This window comes from Chaetodon trifascialis, chromosome 12 (assembly GCF_039877785.1).
Source record: "Chaetodon trifascialis isolate fChaTrf1 chromosome 12, fChaTrf1.hap1, whole genome shotgun sequence".
Classification (NCBI taxonomy): Eukaryota; Metazoa; Chordata; class Actinopteri; order Chaetodontiformes; family Chaetodontidae; genus Chaetodon; species Chaetodon trifascialis.
In genome coordinates, this window is record NC_092067.1 from 13,050,248 (window position 1) to 13,066,657 (window position 16,410).

Consider the following 16,410-nt stretch of genomic DNA (forward strand, 5'->3'; position numbering starts at 1 on the left):
TGATCTCTCATTAAAGCTCCAACAAGCTCTCACAACACGACAGTGAAAAGAAAACATGACCACCACAGAGGAAAGTGTTGCTTTACAGGACTCGCTCTGACCTACACTGAGCCAAAATACAACTTCTGACAAGATTTGCTCTGACATCTCTTTTTGTTCCGGAGTAACGTGGCTTGAATTCTGCAGCATCTCCTTTCAACTAAAGTAGACAAGAGCAAAAAAGGAAAAAAAAAAGTCCTGAACTCTGTGTGACCTCCTCCGTGAGACACCCTGCAGACCGAGCTGTAACACATGAACATGACCTCCTCCTTGTAATGCCACCAGGACCATTGCTGAGTTTTGAGATGTGCACATTTCTGTGTGTGAAGACATAGTGAAAGCCATTCGTGTAATCAGAATTGGTTGCTACATAGTGCTGATTTTGACTGTAATTTTAGCCCTTAACAAAATATAAATGAATATAACAGTTCCATAAAGAAATAGAATAGAATATTTTGTAAAAACATTGAAACTAAAATATGGTTTTCATTATAGTCAGATACTAATGTTTTTTTTCCCGAAGACCACAAAAGTATCGTGCAAAACAAAATTCCATTTCTATTTTATATCACTTTATCACATACATGCTGAAGAAAAGAGTTTTCAAGTGTTTCGTCTTAAGACAATGGCCCCATTGATTGTGAGGTGTTTGCAACATTTCATCACTTCTAACTGATTGAAACTAAAAGCTGGAAACATATTTGTCCAGTGTCTGATTTCCATTAGGAGAACACGACTAAACAAAGACACTGTTTTCTCTTCTCCTGTGCTTTTTCATCCTGCATGCCTGAAAAAAAGCCCAGCCTTAGCAGAGCTGGCAGACATTACAGTCAAGCCTCTGTATGTTGGAGGATAAGAGGAATTGTCTTTGCATGTGTGACTGCCACAGAAATTCTTTACTCTGAGAGAGTACTTAGAGAAAAGAAGCTCATCTGCAGACATAATGAAAAAAAATTTTAAAAATGAAAATCTCAATTTGAGGTATTAAAATGTGCCCCAGGGCTCCACCTGCTGGATCTGTACTTTCTGTGATTAATGATTATGGTGCCATAGGCTATATCTGTCCCACCCAGAAATTCAGTCTATCCCTTTGGTCTATTACTCTTGTGGTGTTAACTTTGTAGTAATGGTATCGTGGGCTTCAGCTGTCACCCAGATGATATGTGAGGCAAATTTAGTTCAAGGAAAATATAGAATAAAAAGAACTTGGTCAGGAGAAAATTAAATAAGACTAATGTCAAGTGAGTAACTTATCAAGACAATTAGAAACAATTATAACGCAATTTTGTTCCGCAGTGGTCTACCTTTTATTTATGGATTTTATTTCTCACAATTTAAACCTGTTTTTTATGCATGAAAAGTTTATTATGAAGTGACTGATTTCATTTGAATATGTTATAACCAACATAAACACAGCAAACACACTTGTCAAAATAAGTATAGGAAAGAAAAGAAAAGAAAAGAAAAGAAAAGAAAAGAAAAGAAAAGAAAAGAAAAGAAAAGAAAAGACACAACAAACATATTCCATCCAATATGACACTTGGAAATACAAAAACAAAAAAATACAATTCAATGAAAATAAAACAAACCATCCGTACCATGAAAACCAAACAAGCTATTATGCTGAAAATTTAAGCAACACGCAGGTTGTTGTCAGCATGATTTAGGGCAGGCCAGGTTTATTGTGAAAGGTATTCATATTAAAATATCTTTGAGTACTCTGAACTGTTCTCGAGATGTGACTGTAACTGTCAGCTTCACCGCTAAGCCCCGCCCCCACTCCCGGAACAGGAAGTAGCTGCGCGTTGCTGCTGACGTTGGTACTACACAGAGTAGCGATGGCGTTCACGGATCAGTCCCTCCTGGACCTAACAGATAAAGAAATGCGGGAGAAACTGTCGTTCTGGGATCGCCGCACCGATGCCATGGCCCCCCTCACGGAGAAACAAATGGACTCTGTCCTGGAGCTCCGAGCCGCGGCTGAAACGCTCTCTGTCCCGTCAGAGGTGAGATGAGACTCCATAGCCAGCTAGCTAGCTAACAGAGTTGCTAACTTACTTTCCAAACGCCAGTGAGATTAATTAAACCACGTAGCGTCCTCTGTAGGAACTTAGTTTACTTGTCTGCTATGTAAACAGGATATTAAAGTTAATATGTCACGTAATGTTAGCTTGTCGGCTAACTAGCGGGCTTGCACTTGCGCCCCGCCACGTCAAGCCTTCCAGCTAGCTCATCTGAAACCTTGCTAGGTATGTTTGGAAACAGTGAGCGCTGCTTTGTCTCGCAGTTGCCCATTGAGGACTTGTGCAGCCTCTCGTCGCGGTCCTTGCAGTCCCCCTTCACGGCGACTGTGCCCGCTTCAACGGAGGACGTCCTGCTGAAGGGTTTCCAGATGCTCGATATGGAGAATGACCGGATAGAAACGGCACAGCAGGTGACTTGTGTTTGCCATCAGTAAACAGTGCTGCAGCCAGTCAGGCGTGCTCTGCCATAAGATGCATGATTTTAATGCAATGCTCTATTGTGTTGCAGTTCTTTGCCTGGTTTGCCAAGTTACAGTCAAACATGGACCAGGATGAGAGCATAAAATACAGGTGTGTCAATGTGAAGTGCTTAACCTTACACCTACACTGCTGTCATACTGAGCTATTGGCCATATGCTTGTTTAGAGGAGGGCAACCAGAGAGGAAAGTTTTATGAAAGGGTAAATCAGAAACAGACTATGTGGACAAGGCAACCAGAGTCATTAACATTTCATGACAGGTAAACTCAAAGTGCTTTGCAAATTCTTCTTCATCACCCACCCACACATAAAACGCCCCCTTCCACTCCACACATCTTAAACCAGCCTGGTTTCAGTCGCTGCCCATGAGTTGAATGAAGTGGCAGTTCAGTCTGATAATCGGGTCAGTTAAACATAAACCACAGACAGAAATGTGCGCATATACAGATGTACGGTAGATAATCATAAGCCAGCAGAGAAGTTTCAAGTCCCACAGAGCAGGACCAAGTTACAAAAAGCAAAGCCGATCATCGCCTGTGCTGCTCTTTTCTGCTGCACTTCTGGCCACGCCCCAGTTAGTGATGTCACAGCGTTGACAGGTGTCACATCTCCTGGGACATCCCTGTTTGAGGTGCGGTCAGAAGTCCAACCTGCATGAAGGTTTCAACCCATAAAAATATGGTCAAATTACTTTGGAAACCACTGGGGAGCCTCAGTGCATCATCTTGTCTTTGCTTAAACAAACAAATAATATGTCTCCTTTCCCTTCAGGAGAACCAGGGATGATCTAAACTGCTACCAGGAACAGTGCGATGCCATCCTGAAAGACGTCAGTGCTGCCCTGGAGCACTTGGACTCCCTTCAGAAACAGTATCTGTTTGTGTCCAATAAGACTGGCACCCTGCACGAGGCCTGTGAGCAGCTCCTAAAAGAACAGGTACGTTGCACGCTGTTCTGTCCATCTGTTAACCCGAACCATGTGATGGAGAGATCTGTGAGACCCCATCAGTGGGAATGTTTGTACTACAACGTCACCTCATGTTTGTGTGTGGCCACGGACACATGAGGTGACGCTGCAGAACTCACTCCCAAACCCAGAAACTGCAGAGTTAGTCGTAATGTCTGCATGATGTAAACTCTGGAGCTGTTCTGAATCGGGAAACTATATAAAAAGAACTTTGATAATACCCCGAGGAGTCACAGAAGATGCTGTACATTATCTAGTTCAGAGCAGCTTGACATAGATAAAAGCTTGTCTGAATATAAAACTGCTAGCAAGCGTTCTGCAGGTAAAAAAAAAAAATCTGACTGCTGTGGCATATTTAATTTCTTATCGACGCTGCAGTTTTCTTTCTGTTTTTTTTTCTTTATTATTATCCTGTGCAGATAGCTGCCTGTGTTCACAAATATATGTGAATTGGACCATCAGAGGGACTTGAGCTGAACTGAAATGAAACTGTCGTGCCTGATTGTGTCCGTTGTGGCTTGTTGTTTTCTCTCGTTGCAGTCAGAGCTCGTTGACCTGGCGGAGAGCATACAGCAGAAACTGTCATATTTTAACGAGTTAGAAAACATAAACACGGTAGGCTGCGTTTTATTGCCGTCTGCTTCATGAAAGGTGATAATATATGCTTTGTAAATTGTGCGTTTATTAATCGCTAATTATACATGAAACTAATTATTCCTTAAGATCAGCAGTTATGTTCCACATTAAAAACATCATTCTATAGAATTCAGCTGCATGTGTAAAGTATGAAAGTAAAATCTGTAAAACTGGTTTAATAGATTTCACTTTGGCCTGGTTTCATATTAAGCACATTTTGACCAGCGATGATTTTGCCAAACTGAGAGAAGTTTCATGTTTTAATTATAAAGGCCAAGAGCTGGAGGATTCTAATCGTTTATGTCTGAAATGCCTCCAAACCAAGCCTTTTCTCCATCTTTGCAGAAACTGAACTCGCCAACCTTGTCTGTAAATAGTGAGGGCTTTATACCGATGCTGTCGAAATTGGATGACTGCATTGAATATGTTTCTTCGCATGTAAGTGGCTTTCACAGGATTTTAGTGTCTGCGCACATCTCATTTTATTGGCAGCGATGGAAAAATGAAACACTAGATCATGTTTTTCAGCAGTAAATGTGCTTGAATGTCTTCTGTTTAATTGATGCATATTTATACCAGTGAGAAATCGAAACCAAGACCTGGACGATGCACAGTTGACTTGTTATAACTGCAGACTGTGCTATGATCTATGGTATGCGGTTACAATCGCAGCTGTCTAACACTTGACTGTCTTGACTGATTGCAGCCCAATTTCAAGGACTATCCAGTTTACTTGTCCAAGTTTAAGCAGTGTCTTTCCAAAGCTATGCACTTCATGAAGATCCACATCGTAAACACTATGCAGAATCTCACAAGCCAGTTAACGAAAAGGGTAAGGAAAAGTCACATTTCCTCCTCCTACACAGTCAACGACAGCGTTTGAGGCATTGATGCTTTATGTGCTGATTTTAATATCAATATTTAAAACCTTTATTTTATTTTATCCCCCTCAGGATCCATTGGGCTTGACCAATGCAGACAATGCCTTTACATTGTACTATGTCAAGTTCAGAGCAGTTGCACCTAAAGTTAGAGTGAGTGTCATGTGCTTATTATCTCCTGAAATTACGCATACACAGTTTTTTTGGAATCAAACCTCATTTTCATTGACTTTGTTTTTCTTCCAGTCACTGATTGAACAGATCGAACAGCGAGCAGAGAAGATTCCCGAGTGAGTATTTGTATTAAGTAGCAGCTTTAGCATTTCCTGCGCTTCAGTTAACTCATCCCTTATCCTTATATCAATGTGAGCAGATACCATCAGCTCCTAGATGAAATCCATCAGTGCTACCTTGACCAGAGGGAGCAGCTCCTCAGTCCGAGCATTACATCCACCATTACTGACCTGACCAACCAAAACAGCAAAGACCACTGCGCCCTGGTAAGGCATGACCAGTTCAAAGCAGAACTGCCCTTTAGATACAGCAAGGTGACATTTGAGCATGCAGAGAATGCCCAGCGTGGTCCCTCTGGGATATTTTCTGCAGTGTTTGGTGCAGACACAAAGCCGTGCACATGATAAATGAGTATAATCTGAGACTGTGTGCAGCAGGCATCCAAATCTCACTCCTGTTTTGTTCGCAAGTGAATTGCAGTGCCGTGTTGTTTGTGTAGTCTGTCATACCTCATCTATAAAGCGGTGACTACTGTGCTGTGTTCTTCTAGCGCTTAAAAATGCAACTCGCCGAAAGGTCGGTGCAATAATTCAGGATGAAATATTTTTAATGCCATTTCCTACTTCAGAAATCACTCATCCTGTTTTGGCACCTGGACGGTCTATGTGTTCTGACGCTGTGCTGGCATTTAAAAATACTTGACTAATTGGCTTGATGGGGATCCTATAATTAAAGGTCAGAATTTCATGCAACAAGCTTCATAACAGCCACGCCACCTATCCGTGATTTTTCTTTTAGTGAAATCGTTAATGATTGCTGTAATGGGTCCCTCTGTCTTTTATGTAGGAGGATGTGTTTGCTTGTTTGAAGTGGAGCCAAAGCCAAGTACCGCTATGCACTGCAGCGGGTAATCACTGTGTGTTTGTACAGGTTCGCAGTGGCTGTGCTTTTATGGTTCACGTGTGCCAGGATGAGCACCAGCTGTACAATGAGTTCTTCTCTAAACCTACACCTAAACTAGAGTGAGTATCCCCCACGTCATTGGTAACATGAGCAGAGCCATCGTCTTGTAGCTCACACGCAGGCTGTATGTGTTTGTCAAGGCGCAGTGCTTCAAAATGCATGATGCCCATTTCAGGTTTTGCTCAATAGTGTTTGAAATACCCATTTACACGGCATGGGCAGACAATTTGGATCACTACTTTTTTTCTTCAGTTTGCATAATTATTTTTAGGCAGTACTTTATTTCTTAACTTGAAGGAAAACTTGAAGCTTGAAATGAACAGAAAGTGTAATTTTAGACCCCTCTCAGTTGTACAAAGCAATTAAATGGTGTTTAATCTTTGACAGCGAGCTGCTGGAGAAGTTATGTTTGTCCTTGTATGACGTCCTCCGGCCTCTAATCATCCACATCATCCACCTGGAAACCCTGTCTGAGCTCTGCAGTATTCTCAAGAACGAGATGCTGGAAGACCACGTTCACAACAATGGTAGGTCAGAGCTCCTGTTCTCCTCTAAGCTTCTCACTTATCACACGAGGTGTTAAATGTTGAAGTTTGGGGATTGAACTTTTTGCTTGGAATCACTAAATGTATAAAACACACAAGTGTGAAGTGTGTACACAAGTGTGAAGTGTGAAAGAGCCTGTTTTACGAGGGGTTATGTACCAGACTATCTTGGTCGGGACCAGTTGCCCTGCAGCCAGCGGACACTCCAGGAAGTTACACCCGACCAAGAAAACACTCTGATCGTGTAACCCCACGGAAGACGGTGATTAGTAGTGTTACACTTCAGTGATTAAACAAACAAGATATGGTGAATTAGTGAGTTTTAGATGTGCTGGCAGGCTGATTTTGTGACCTTTGGACAGAGCGAGGCAAGTTGTTTCCAGTGTTTGCGCTAAGCTAAGTTAGCTGGCTTCTTGTAGCTACATATTAAGCGTACAGGCATGAGAGTGGTATCGACCTTCTCTTTTGACTGGCTGCAAGAAAGCGAATCAGTGGAACTCTAATAAGGGTTAAGGGAATTGAAGACTTTTTCAAGAACAGCACTTTGCTTTTTGGTCTCTATTGACTCCTTATCTGTTCTGATTTTATATCAATATACATCAACTTTGCACTGAAGCCCCCATGGGACATCTGTCTGATGTATCTGTTCACAACAAAGTGTAAACTGACCTCTGGCGTGCTTTTATGTAGCCGCCCAGCTGGGGGCCTTTGATGCAGTGGTGAAGCAGATGCTGGAGGACGTCCAGGAGAGGCTGGTCTATAGGACTCACATTTACATCCAGACTGATATCACAGGCTACAAACCGGCGCCGGGGGATCTGGCCTACCCTGAGAAACTGGAGATGATGGAGGCAAGTCTTGTGTGCAGAAGGGGATGTGGTTTCACCCTGCAGCTTCTGCTCAGCCAGCTTCACACTGTGCGGATGCAACAATGGCTGCAACTAAGGAGTATTATCATTAGTTGTTAATGTATCTTGATATTTCTTTAGATGATAAATTGAATTCTGTTTTCCCTTAATTTAGCCTTTTTTCTGTCGACTAACTATCGCTTTTCCTTTTGTTTTTTGCCACCATTAGAGAATTGCTCAGAGCTTGAAGGAAGAGCAGATGAAGCAGATTTCACAAGAGTCCACGTTTTCTGATGTTCAGCTTGAGGATCCTGACGGTAGAAGAAACAGTAACGCTGGTCCGTGTTTCCAGATTGTGACAGTTTTTAATTTTAAGACTTTGGGTGTTCTTGTCTTTTGCCTAATGGCTCTTCCTCCTTTTGCACAATGAATACAGGGAATGTAGAAGCATCGAGCCTGCAGTCGTCGATCTCTCCTGCCGATCTGCACGGCATGTGGTATCCCACCGTCAGACGAACGCTGGTTTGTCTGTCCAAGCTCTACAGATGTATAGATGTGAGTCTTCATTTTTTATTTGTCTCTAATTTGTCGTCTCAGATCCAAAAATATGGGAGGATGTGCGGTATATAGTTTTCTTCCTGCAGTTCTCATTCATGTGTTTCTTGCTGTGACTTGGTCTTTTTCCAGAGAGCAGTCTTCCAGGGTTTATCTCAAGAAGCCTTATCTGCCTGCATCCAGTCGCTGCTTAAAGCTTCAGATATCATCCTTAAAAACAAGGTTGGCAGACAAAGTTATGAATAGAGTATAGTTCTGTGTTTTTCCTGAACTTTTTAGATTTTTATTATCATCAGAATAACTGGAAATGTGCCTTTCTTTTGACATAGTAAATAAGATCAGTTCCCTCTTAGATAAAAAGTGTTCTTTTATTCAGATTCCTTCCGGCTGCAGCATCCCTAACGAAAGCAGCCGGGATGTCATTTAAGGTTTACTTTAATGGGTGCTTTATTATGCTCTGCAGAGTGTTCAGCAGACCATCCTTTATTTATGGGCCTCTCTCACCTTCAAATTTGCTGTCTATCTGTGCTAACTGGCCCGTTTCAACCTAACACTTCAAATTAAAGCAGCAGCATCAATCTCAGAGGATGTGTTCCCACCCTGTGTTGATGATGTCTTTTTCCAATGTTTTAGTCACTGGCTGAGCAATAAATGGTTTCAGCTGCCTTTTTTGTCACAGTAATATGTCCCTTTCCAGCTATGGCTAATCAGCAGTTATTAATTAGACGTATTCCCTTATCGTCTCTGAGCTTGTGCTTTTTATGTTCTCCGTAGCTTGGCTAGTCAGCAGATGCCCTTTTGTGTTGGCAGCCTGCAGTGTGGATTTAACAGTGCGCTATCACTTTCTGTAGACGCAAATAGATGGGCAACTTTTCCTGATCAAGCACCTGCTGATAATGCGTGAACAGATTGCCCCATTTCACACCGACTTTGCTATCAAGGAAATCTCACTGGACCTGAAGAAAACGCGAGGTAAGATAATTAAAGGTGGAGGGAACATTGGTGTTCGGCTCCATAAAAGCCAGTCATTACATTCTCATGCTCATTAAGCAACTTGTGCCTATCACATGCACCAGTGGCAGCAATTAATGTGGAAATTACAGTGTAATCCAACACCATAATGTACATTAACCGATGGCTCACAGGGCAGAGTCGCTCCTCCTATCACATACCTCATCTCAGTCAAGGTCATATTAAATTTGTAGCACTAGAGGGCACTCTAACGCTACACCAACCCAGATTTAATCTCTGCTTTGTGTTCAGATGCTGCCTTCAAAATCCTGAACCCTAAGGCTGTTCCCAAATTCTTCCGACTTAACAGTCACAACGCCATACTTGAATTCCTGTTGGAGGTAGCGTTTCTGTTTTTTTTTTATTAAACATACCATACACTTTGTGTACTTTGATAGCACCCTGCCTTAAGGGAAACGCCACTTGATAGTGCTAAACCTTTTGTCTCCATGGCCCCCAGGGAACACCGGAGATAAAGGAGCACTACATTGACTCTAAGAAGGACGTGGACCGACACCTGAAGTTCAGCTGTGAGCAGTTCATCCAGCAGCAGACTCAGATCTTTGTGGGGAACCTTGAGGAGTTTCTCACCAAGGTAACTGTTAGAGCGAAGGCAGACTTAGCCCCAGGCAGCGACGGCTCATTCTGACCTTCATTTTTTTTCTGTTTTTTTCCTTCCTTCAGCTTTTTAAAAACCTTTAAAAAATCATTTGCTTATTCGTTTATCACTGAAGGTCTCAGTGCTTTCCTGGCAACTCAGGATAAAATAGCTGTTTTTCATCTAGGACGTCTACTTCTAATGCTTCTTATTAGTGTGTACATGCATGTCTTTTGATATTGTGTTCTGAAACCTGTCAATGCTGTGATTGTGCTGCAATAATGAGTTGGCTGGGTTTTTTTTTCCTACCCACCTCAAGCAGACAAAGAGTAGTACTTACTTGAACAATAATAGAAGATGCAGTTGAATTGGCCCGACTGGCAGCACAGCTTCTTGTGCTTGTTTTGCATGGCTTACTGTAACACCAGCACAAATTAAGTCTTTTCAAAATCTAATGTTTTGTTTTGACTGTGCCTGCACTCAGGTCGCAGCTCTTAAAACTATGGCTATCCAAGGTGGTCCCACATACAGCCTGTCTCAGCAACCTTGGGCGCAGCCAGGTAAGATTTGTCTCAGGAAACGCCACTGGCATCATACTGTAATTCATCAAAACTTGTATAGCGAATGCTGGAGGGCATGTCAGTGTTTTTTTTCTCAGTGCTTTTTTTTTCTCTTTTCAGCAAAGATCAACGATATAGTGATGGCTACCTACCGGGTGATGAAGAGCAAGCTGCCAAGCACTTTACAGAGCATGTCCTTGTACTTAGCCAATAGAGACACAGAGTTCATCCTTTTCAAGCCTGTCCGGGTGGGTGGCAGAATTAATAGTTTGCAGCATGCACTGTACTTAAAGCTTGAAGAATCCTTCATACATTACAAATCAGGAGTGCCATGTGCTCTCTCTCAAACATCTAGTCAGTAATTATATCTCACTGCATTAAAAGCCCTGTCAATTGATTTAGGAGAGATTGAGATTATAATCCAGTGATTTAATTGCAGTCGTGGGTTGACTCTTTGACTTGGAGATTGTGCCTTTAGCTGTAAATCATCAGTGTATCTGCGTGTGTAGAGGAGTCTTTGTGCTGCCTGTGTTCTGCTCATCAAGGTGCCAGGTGAAGCTGAATGAGAGAGGCACAAAATTCTCGCGGTTGACATGGAAACAAGATAGCGAGGGGACGTAGGCCAGATGGAAATGGAGTATTAATTTCCCCCAGCACTCAGTAATAGGATGACTTTTTCCACAGAATAACATCCAGCAGGTATTCCAAAGACTGCACGCATTGCTTCAGGAGGAATACAGCGGAGAAGACCTTCAAATCATCGCATGCCCATCTACGGAGCAGGTACAGTGCTGTGGATTAGCACAGCCCAAAGCCATCTGACATAGTTTTAATAATACCGCTGCAACATCCAAAAGTGCTGAGAGCCACTTCAGTGGAGAAACGCTGATAACGGATGGCGGCTAAGTCACGGTGAGCACTCATCATTTTTTGCGGCTCTCTTTCAGATTAACCTACTGCTGTCTGTGAATAAGTAATGTCCGAGTTGGGCGTGCGGCGATACCGATGGGCGCCCTCTGGAAAGCGCTGGGATGCTGCAACTCCAGCCGTGACCAGGAGCTGTGAGGCTGAGTAGGCGAGATGACCAGAGAACTGTACCCGAGCTGCAAGCTGGACCGGGAGTGCTGAACTGTCAGCAAAGAAAAAAAAAGAACTAAATAAAAGAAATCCTGCACAAGGCCAAAGATTCTCCAGGAGAGGCTCGAGTAGCTACAAGTATGTTGAGGGTCAGGTATTCATCTTGAAGTCCATAACAAACTGGAAAGTGGAGGGGATTTTTTCTGGGTACTGACTTGATCATTTTGTTTGACTCAAATTGAAGGTGGTGTTGTGGTTAGGGTTGTTTTCATGCAGGAGGAATCCATGTTGACGGGTGGATTCGTGATCACGGTCTCTCTCAAAGGTGTACTATGCAGGAGTTGTCATTATTGCTTAGAAACAGTTTTCTACACTGTGCCCGCCATTTCCGGAGCGTCCTCTTGGATGCTTGCTGCTTACAGTCTGACACCTGGCCTCTACCTTTTTATGAAGTCCCGACCTCACTTGCGCTCTGTTATTGGCTGTTATGGGCGACACGCCAACTGCCCAAAGGTTGCAGCCCAGAAACGTCCAGAACAAAGCAAAATAAGAGGAAAGTAAGAAAACGCAGACGGAGGGGAGGGTCTCTGCAGATAAATACTCCACCACACACTTCTGGTGCATCATGTGATGACTGAGAGGGATTGTACATTGTTTTGAAATAATTTGCACCTGCACTGTGTGAGGGTGGAGGGTGAAATGTATTAAGAGTGTTCAGAGAGGGACACTTGGGGTGTGCAAATAGAGGCACTAAAGGGTTGTTGATCAGCCAGGTAGCTAATGGCCAGGAAGAAGCTTGTATTCCAATCCCCACACTCCCTTGATGGGTTTGGAAGGGAAAACGAGGAAAATTCTGCAAAATATTTTATTCCTCTTTTTTTTTTAAATGTAACATTTAGTAGAAATGTGGTGGCCCGATGTGCTACAGGATGTTCATGTCCGACAGGTTTCCTTCTCTCATCACAGCAGAAATCCACACAGATGTTCTTCACTCATCAGATGTTTTCTTAAAGAAGACGCTTTTGTTATTCTGTTGCAAATATGTAAAAAGTATACAGTGAAATCTTATGTTTTATACTTCTTCTTTTTATAAATAGGTTGATTAAAACTAATATACTTTTACTTTTGGACTGACCTTGGCGGATTTGCACTGTGCGCTGTATGATTTATGGGTGAGTCTCGTCCTCGCAGAGTAAGAGAAAGAGACACTGTCGGTGTAATGTTTGCTCTGGTGTGTCCCCTGTAAAATGATGTGTACAGTTCTACTATTTATGAACATTCTGATTAAAAAAGGTTAATGAAGTACTCTGGTTTTATTTCTGGAGAGCACTTTGTTGTTGTGTGTAGATTGTCGGAACACGACCGTACGAGTCACTTCACACAAATGAGAAACTGCCATTCAAGGACATCCTCGGCTTTAGGGGGTCTTCTTGGCAGACTGTTGCTGCTTCATTGGCAGCCGCTGTCTTTCCATCTGTGAGATGAGGCTTTGCCGGGGCTTGACCTTCTGCGAACTGACAGTCTTTTGATAGGTGATGAGGGACTGGATGTTCTGGAGTAGGACATTGATCTTTGCACTCTTCTGCTGCAGATACCTCTGAAGCATGTCAGGCCCCGGCAGCGTTAGACCTTTGCCTTGATTCGGCTACAACAGCGAGGAAATATAATATAAAGCAGAATCCGTGATTTGGCCTAAAATTGGAGTCTGTTCTTCACTTTCTGCTCGGCTTGAAAATGATTATTAATATCACAAGCTGCACTTACTTACTTTCAATTTTGCTCTGCATTGGCCAGAGGAGAAAGTGATGCTGATGTCCTCTTGGGAGCGGATGTGGATGCTGAGTGTAAAGCTCACGGTCAGGCGGAGGGGCTGCCAGGGCGGAGCATGGACATGATTCCCATTGTCCAGCCAGCTCCAGCTTTTCTTCAACTCTCCTGTGTCACTGCAGTTGGTGCCTCCCCATGGAGTCAGATTCACCCTAATAAAGAGAGGCAGCTTGTGAACAATAAGCCCCTCGCGGGTTTTATTGTCCCACCCAGACAGACTGTTATTTCTCTCTGCTGCCAGTTTTATCAATAATTAAACTAAGCTAAACTTGAAATGCTTCTACAGAGAGCTGGTGATAATTAATTAGATTTTGATTACAAAATAATGTAATGAATTGATGGCAGCTATTGTTACACTTTGAAATAAAACCCTGGGAATAGCGAAACAGCCAATGAGACCACACACAGCTGTTGCTGCCGTGACAGACACCCCGTCCTCTGCTTGCAACACCAGTCAGCTGAATGTGCAGCCGATACAAGAATAGCAAGCCCTCCCAGTGGATAGCTTTAAAATATGATTAAGGTGAACAATCAAACATTACTTATTTATGATATCATGTCAGTTAGATTCACTGTAAAGGATACCACACCTGCCCAGCTCCATCTGGAAAGATCACAATAAATGTTTGACCATCGTTGTAGTGTTTGACAAGCGGTGTCATCTTCTGTCTAACCAAACAGAGTGAATAATTAACGTGGGCCTCCATACCCTCAGATGTAGTCTTGATGGGCCCCTCACTTGAGTCGGGATTTCAACATATGACAACACCTTCTGTCCAATTTTTCAGTGTAAAGAGAAAGCGTTTTCAGAATCCACGACTTCAGGGAGCGAATCTTCCTTCTTGGCAGTCCCTGCGTTGTGTCGGGTGGCAGATGCTTGTTGTTTGTGTCCTGTACTGTAGTTAAAAGTGTCATGACATGGATGAACACAAGGGGAAGAGAAGTTAAATTTAATCTGGCTGAGATATCTGTCTGTGGTACATGGTGTGTGTGTAACCTGCTTTAGGGCTCTGACAATCGGAGCTCCTTTCAAATTCCAAACCTCTCAGCCTGCGGTGTGTCATGGAAAACGTAGCATCAGAGATTCAATGGCATGGAAATTTAATTTGAAAACCATTTAATGGTGGAGGCCAATAATGGACAAGAGCGATCCTGACCTTTGATCTCTCTGCTTCACTGGGCCCCTATCAGTCACGCTTTCCTCAGTGATAACCGCTGCACCCTTCAGCAAAATCTTTGATAACTTCAGTGCTTTCTCACAGCAGAAAAACTCCCACAAAGAGAGAAAAGGATGACTGTAGATGGAGAAGTCTGACTTTTCGGGGTTTTGCAATTATGATTTATTTATATTTATTATTATCTCCTGTGGAAGCAAATAAGAGACTAAATGTGAAACCTAACCACTGCTGAACACTTAATGTGAACAGTGACAACATCATTTACAGCGTTCAAATATTTTACTTTGAAAAGCATCTGAATTCATGTCATTCATGTGAAGTCAAAATAATCAGGTGACCCAAATTGCATTAGTGAAATTTAGATATCAAAATCCAAGTGAAAAAGAATAAATCAAACTTGAACATTTGGGTTACGAATGGCCACATGCTGATAATGAAGTATTATGGTCACCACGTCCAGCATGTTAGCATGCTAACCTCAGTTAGCACAAAGCATAAGGTTCTAATTGAAACAAAAATTGACCAGCTGGTGGCGCTACAAAGAAAGTCAGAAGATCACCAAAGTCATTTGGATTTATCTTCTCTGCTTCATTGATATTTGTACCAAATTTCATAGCAATCCATCCATTAATTGTCAATCTTGACCACAAATGTCAGCGTCATGACGGCACTAAAGGGACAATGAAGGGATCCCTGAAGCCTGTAGGCGTCATCCTCTGGGGACCATGAATGTCAGTGCCAGATTTCATAGCAATCATCCAGCAGTTGTTGAGGCATTTCAGTCTTGACCAACATGGTTGTCAGACCTTCCTTTGAGCCATGCATGGCCAAGAATACTTAATGGAGTTCTTGAAAATGCAATACTTAATTACCACTTTGAAATTTCACCACCTGAATTCAAAAGGTCTTTGTTGTGAAATAGTTCAGTATTATACATTTAGTGACATTTCAGTTTGCACATTAAGTATTCAGTAGTGATTAAATGCCACAGTCAGGTGTTGGGTTGCTTGTCAGATTCAAATGATCACTGCTGTTATTTGCTTCCAGTATCGTCTCAGCTGCTCACGTTAACACTGAATGCAACTCTTCATTCAGCAACTGGCAAAATGAGCAAAATCACACTTTTTTTCTAGTTCAGTCAGTTTTTTTTTGACTTGTGCATGTCACCATATTAACAGCGGTAGCACTCTCGCTCTCTCACCTCTTTTGGGTCAACACTCTTGGCTATCTGATCACTGGTCACTGGGGGTTTCTTCAGCTGCTGGCAGTGCTGGCAGCAAATGTTCAGCACAGTCTGCAGCGCCTGCTCTGATGAGTCTGATCATCCACTTGAGGTTGGGGATCTGAAAACACTGTTGGAATCGACACTTTTTTTTTTTTTTTTTCATAAATCATATTTCCTTTCTTTTTTTCTTTCTTTCTTTTCACTTAATGAGGTATTCAGGAAGCATGTGACAGCCTGGCATGTTTCAAAACAAGCAGTGGCGCAGACGGGCAAGTTTTGATACGAGACGAACGCAGATTAATTCCACGCTCCACAAATGAATTCATATTTATACGCGAAGAGGAAAAAGAGCAGTTTAAATGTGGCATTTCCCTCCATACCTTGTCCAGATTAGTTAAAGACTCTTCAGTTTCTCCTTGGCAGGCTGTGGGAGCTTGGGGAGTTTCCTTGCTGAGTGAATCCAACACTTCATTATCTGGGGATATCTCCAACTCAGACTTCATGTTTTTAGGAGCGTTCTGAGGAGGGAAAAAACAAAGACACTTCATAATTTATTAAATTCTTTGAGGTCTTTAACTTGTGCTTCATGAATAAATCAAAACCGTGTCTCTGGATACCATGTCATATCATCTTTCACAAGATAAAACACTGTGACAAGGATAGACAACGCTATGAAAACTCAAATTCGGTATTTCTTTGCCAGTGGTGAAATTATCTCTAAAACACACAAAAAGACCCCAAATATGCTAATTGCATCTATTCA

The 16,410-nt window shown here is 42.4% G+C and overlaps 1 protein-coding gene across 1 annotated transcript; it reads left to right on the forward strand.

The window, feature by feature from the left end:
• Positions 1-1,829: 1,829 nt before the first annotated feature.
• Positions 1,830-12,721, forward strand: cog3 (component of oligomeric golgi complex 3). Its single transcript, XM_070976176.1, has 23 exons — positions 1,830-2,045; positions 2,327-2,473; positions 2,572-2,633; positions 3,314-3,479; positions 4,050-4,124; positions 4,491-4,583; positions 4,852-4,977; positions 5,099-5,179; positions 5,273-5,316; positions 5,400-5,526; positions 6,191-6,282; positions 6,611-6,750; positions 7,459-7,619; positions 7,846-7,954; positions 8,053-8,171; positions 8,304-8,393; positions 9,023-9,143; positions 9,435-9,523; positions 9,643-9,777; positions 10,265-10,340; positions 10,461-10,588; positions 11,025-11,123; positions 11,288-12,721. Exons 1-23 carry the CDS (start codon positions 1,878-1,880, stop codon positions 11,315-11,317), a joined length of 2,478 nt encoding a protein of 825 aa, XP_070832277.1. The 5' UTR covers positions 1,830-1,877; the 3' UTR covers positions 11,318-12,721.
• The last annotated feature ends 3,689 nt before the right edge of the window (positions 12,722-16,410 follow it).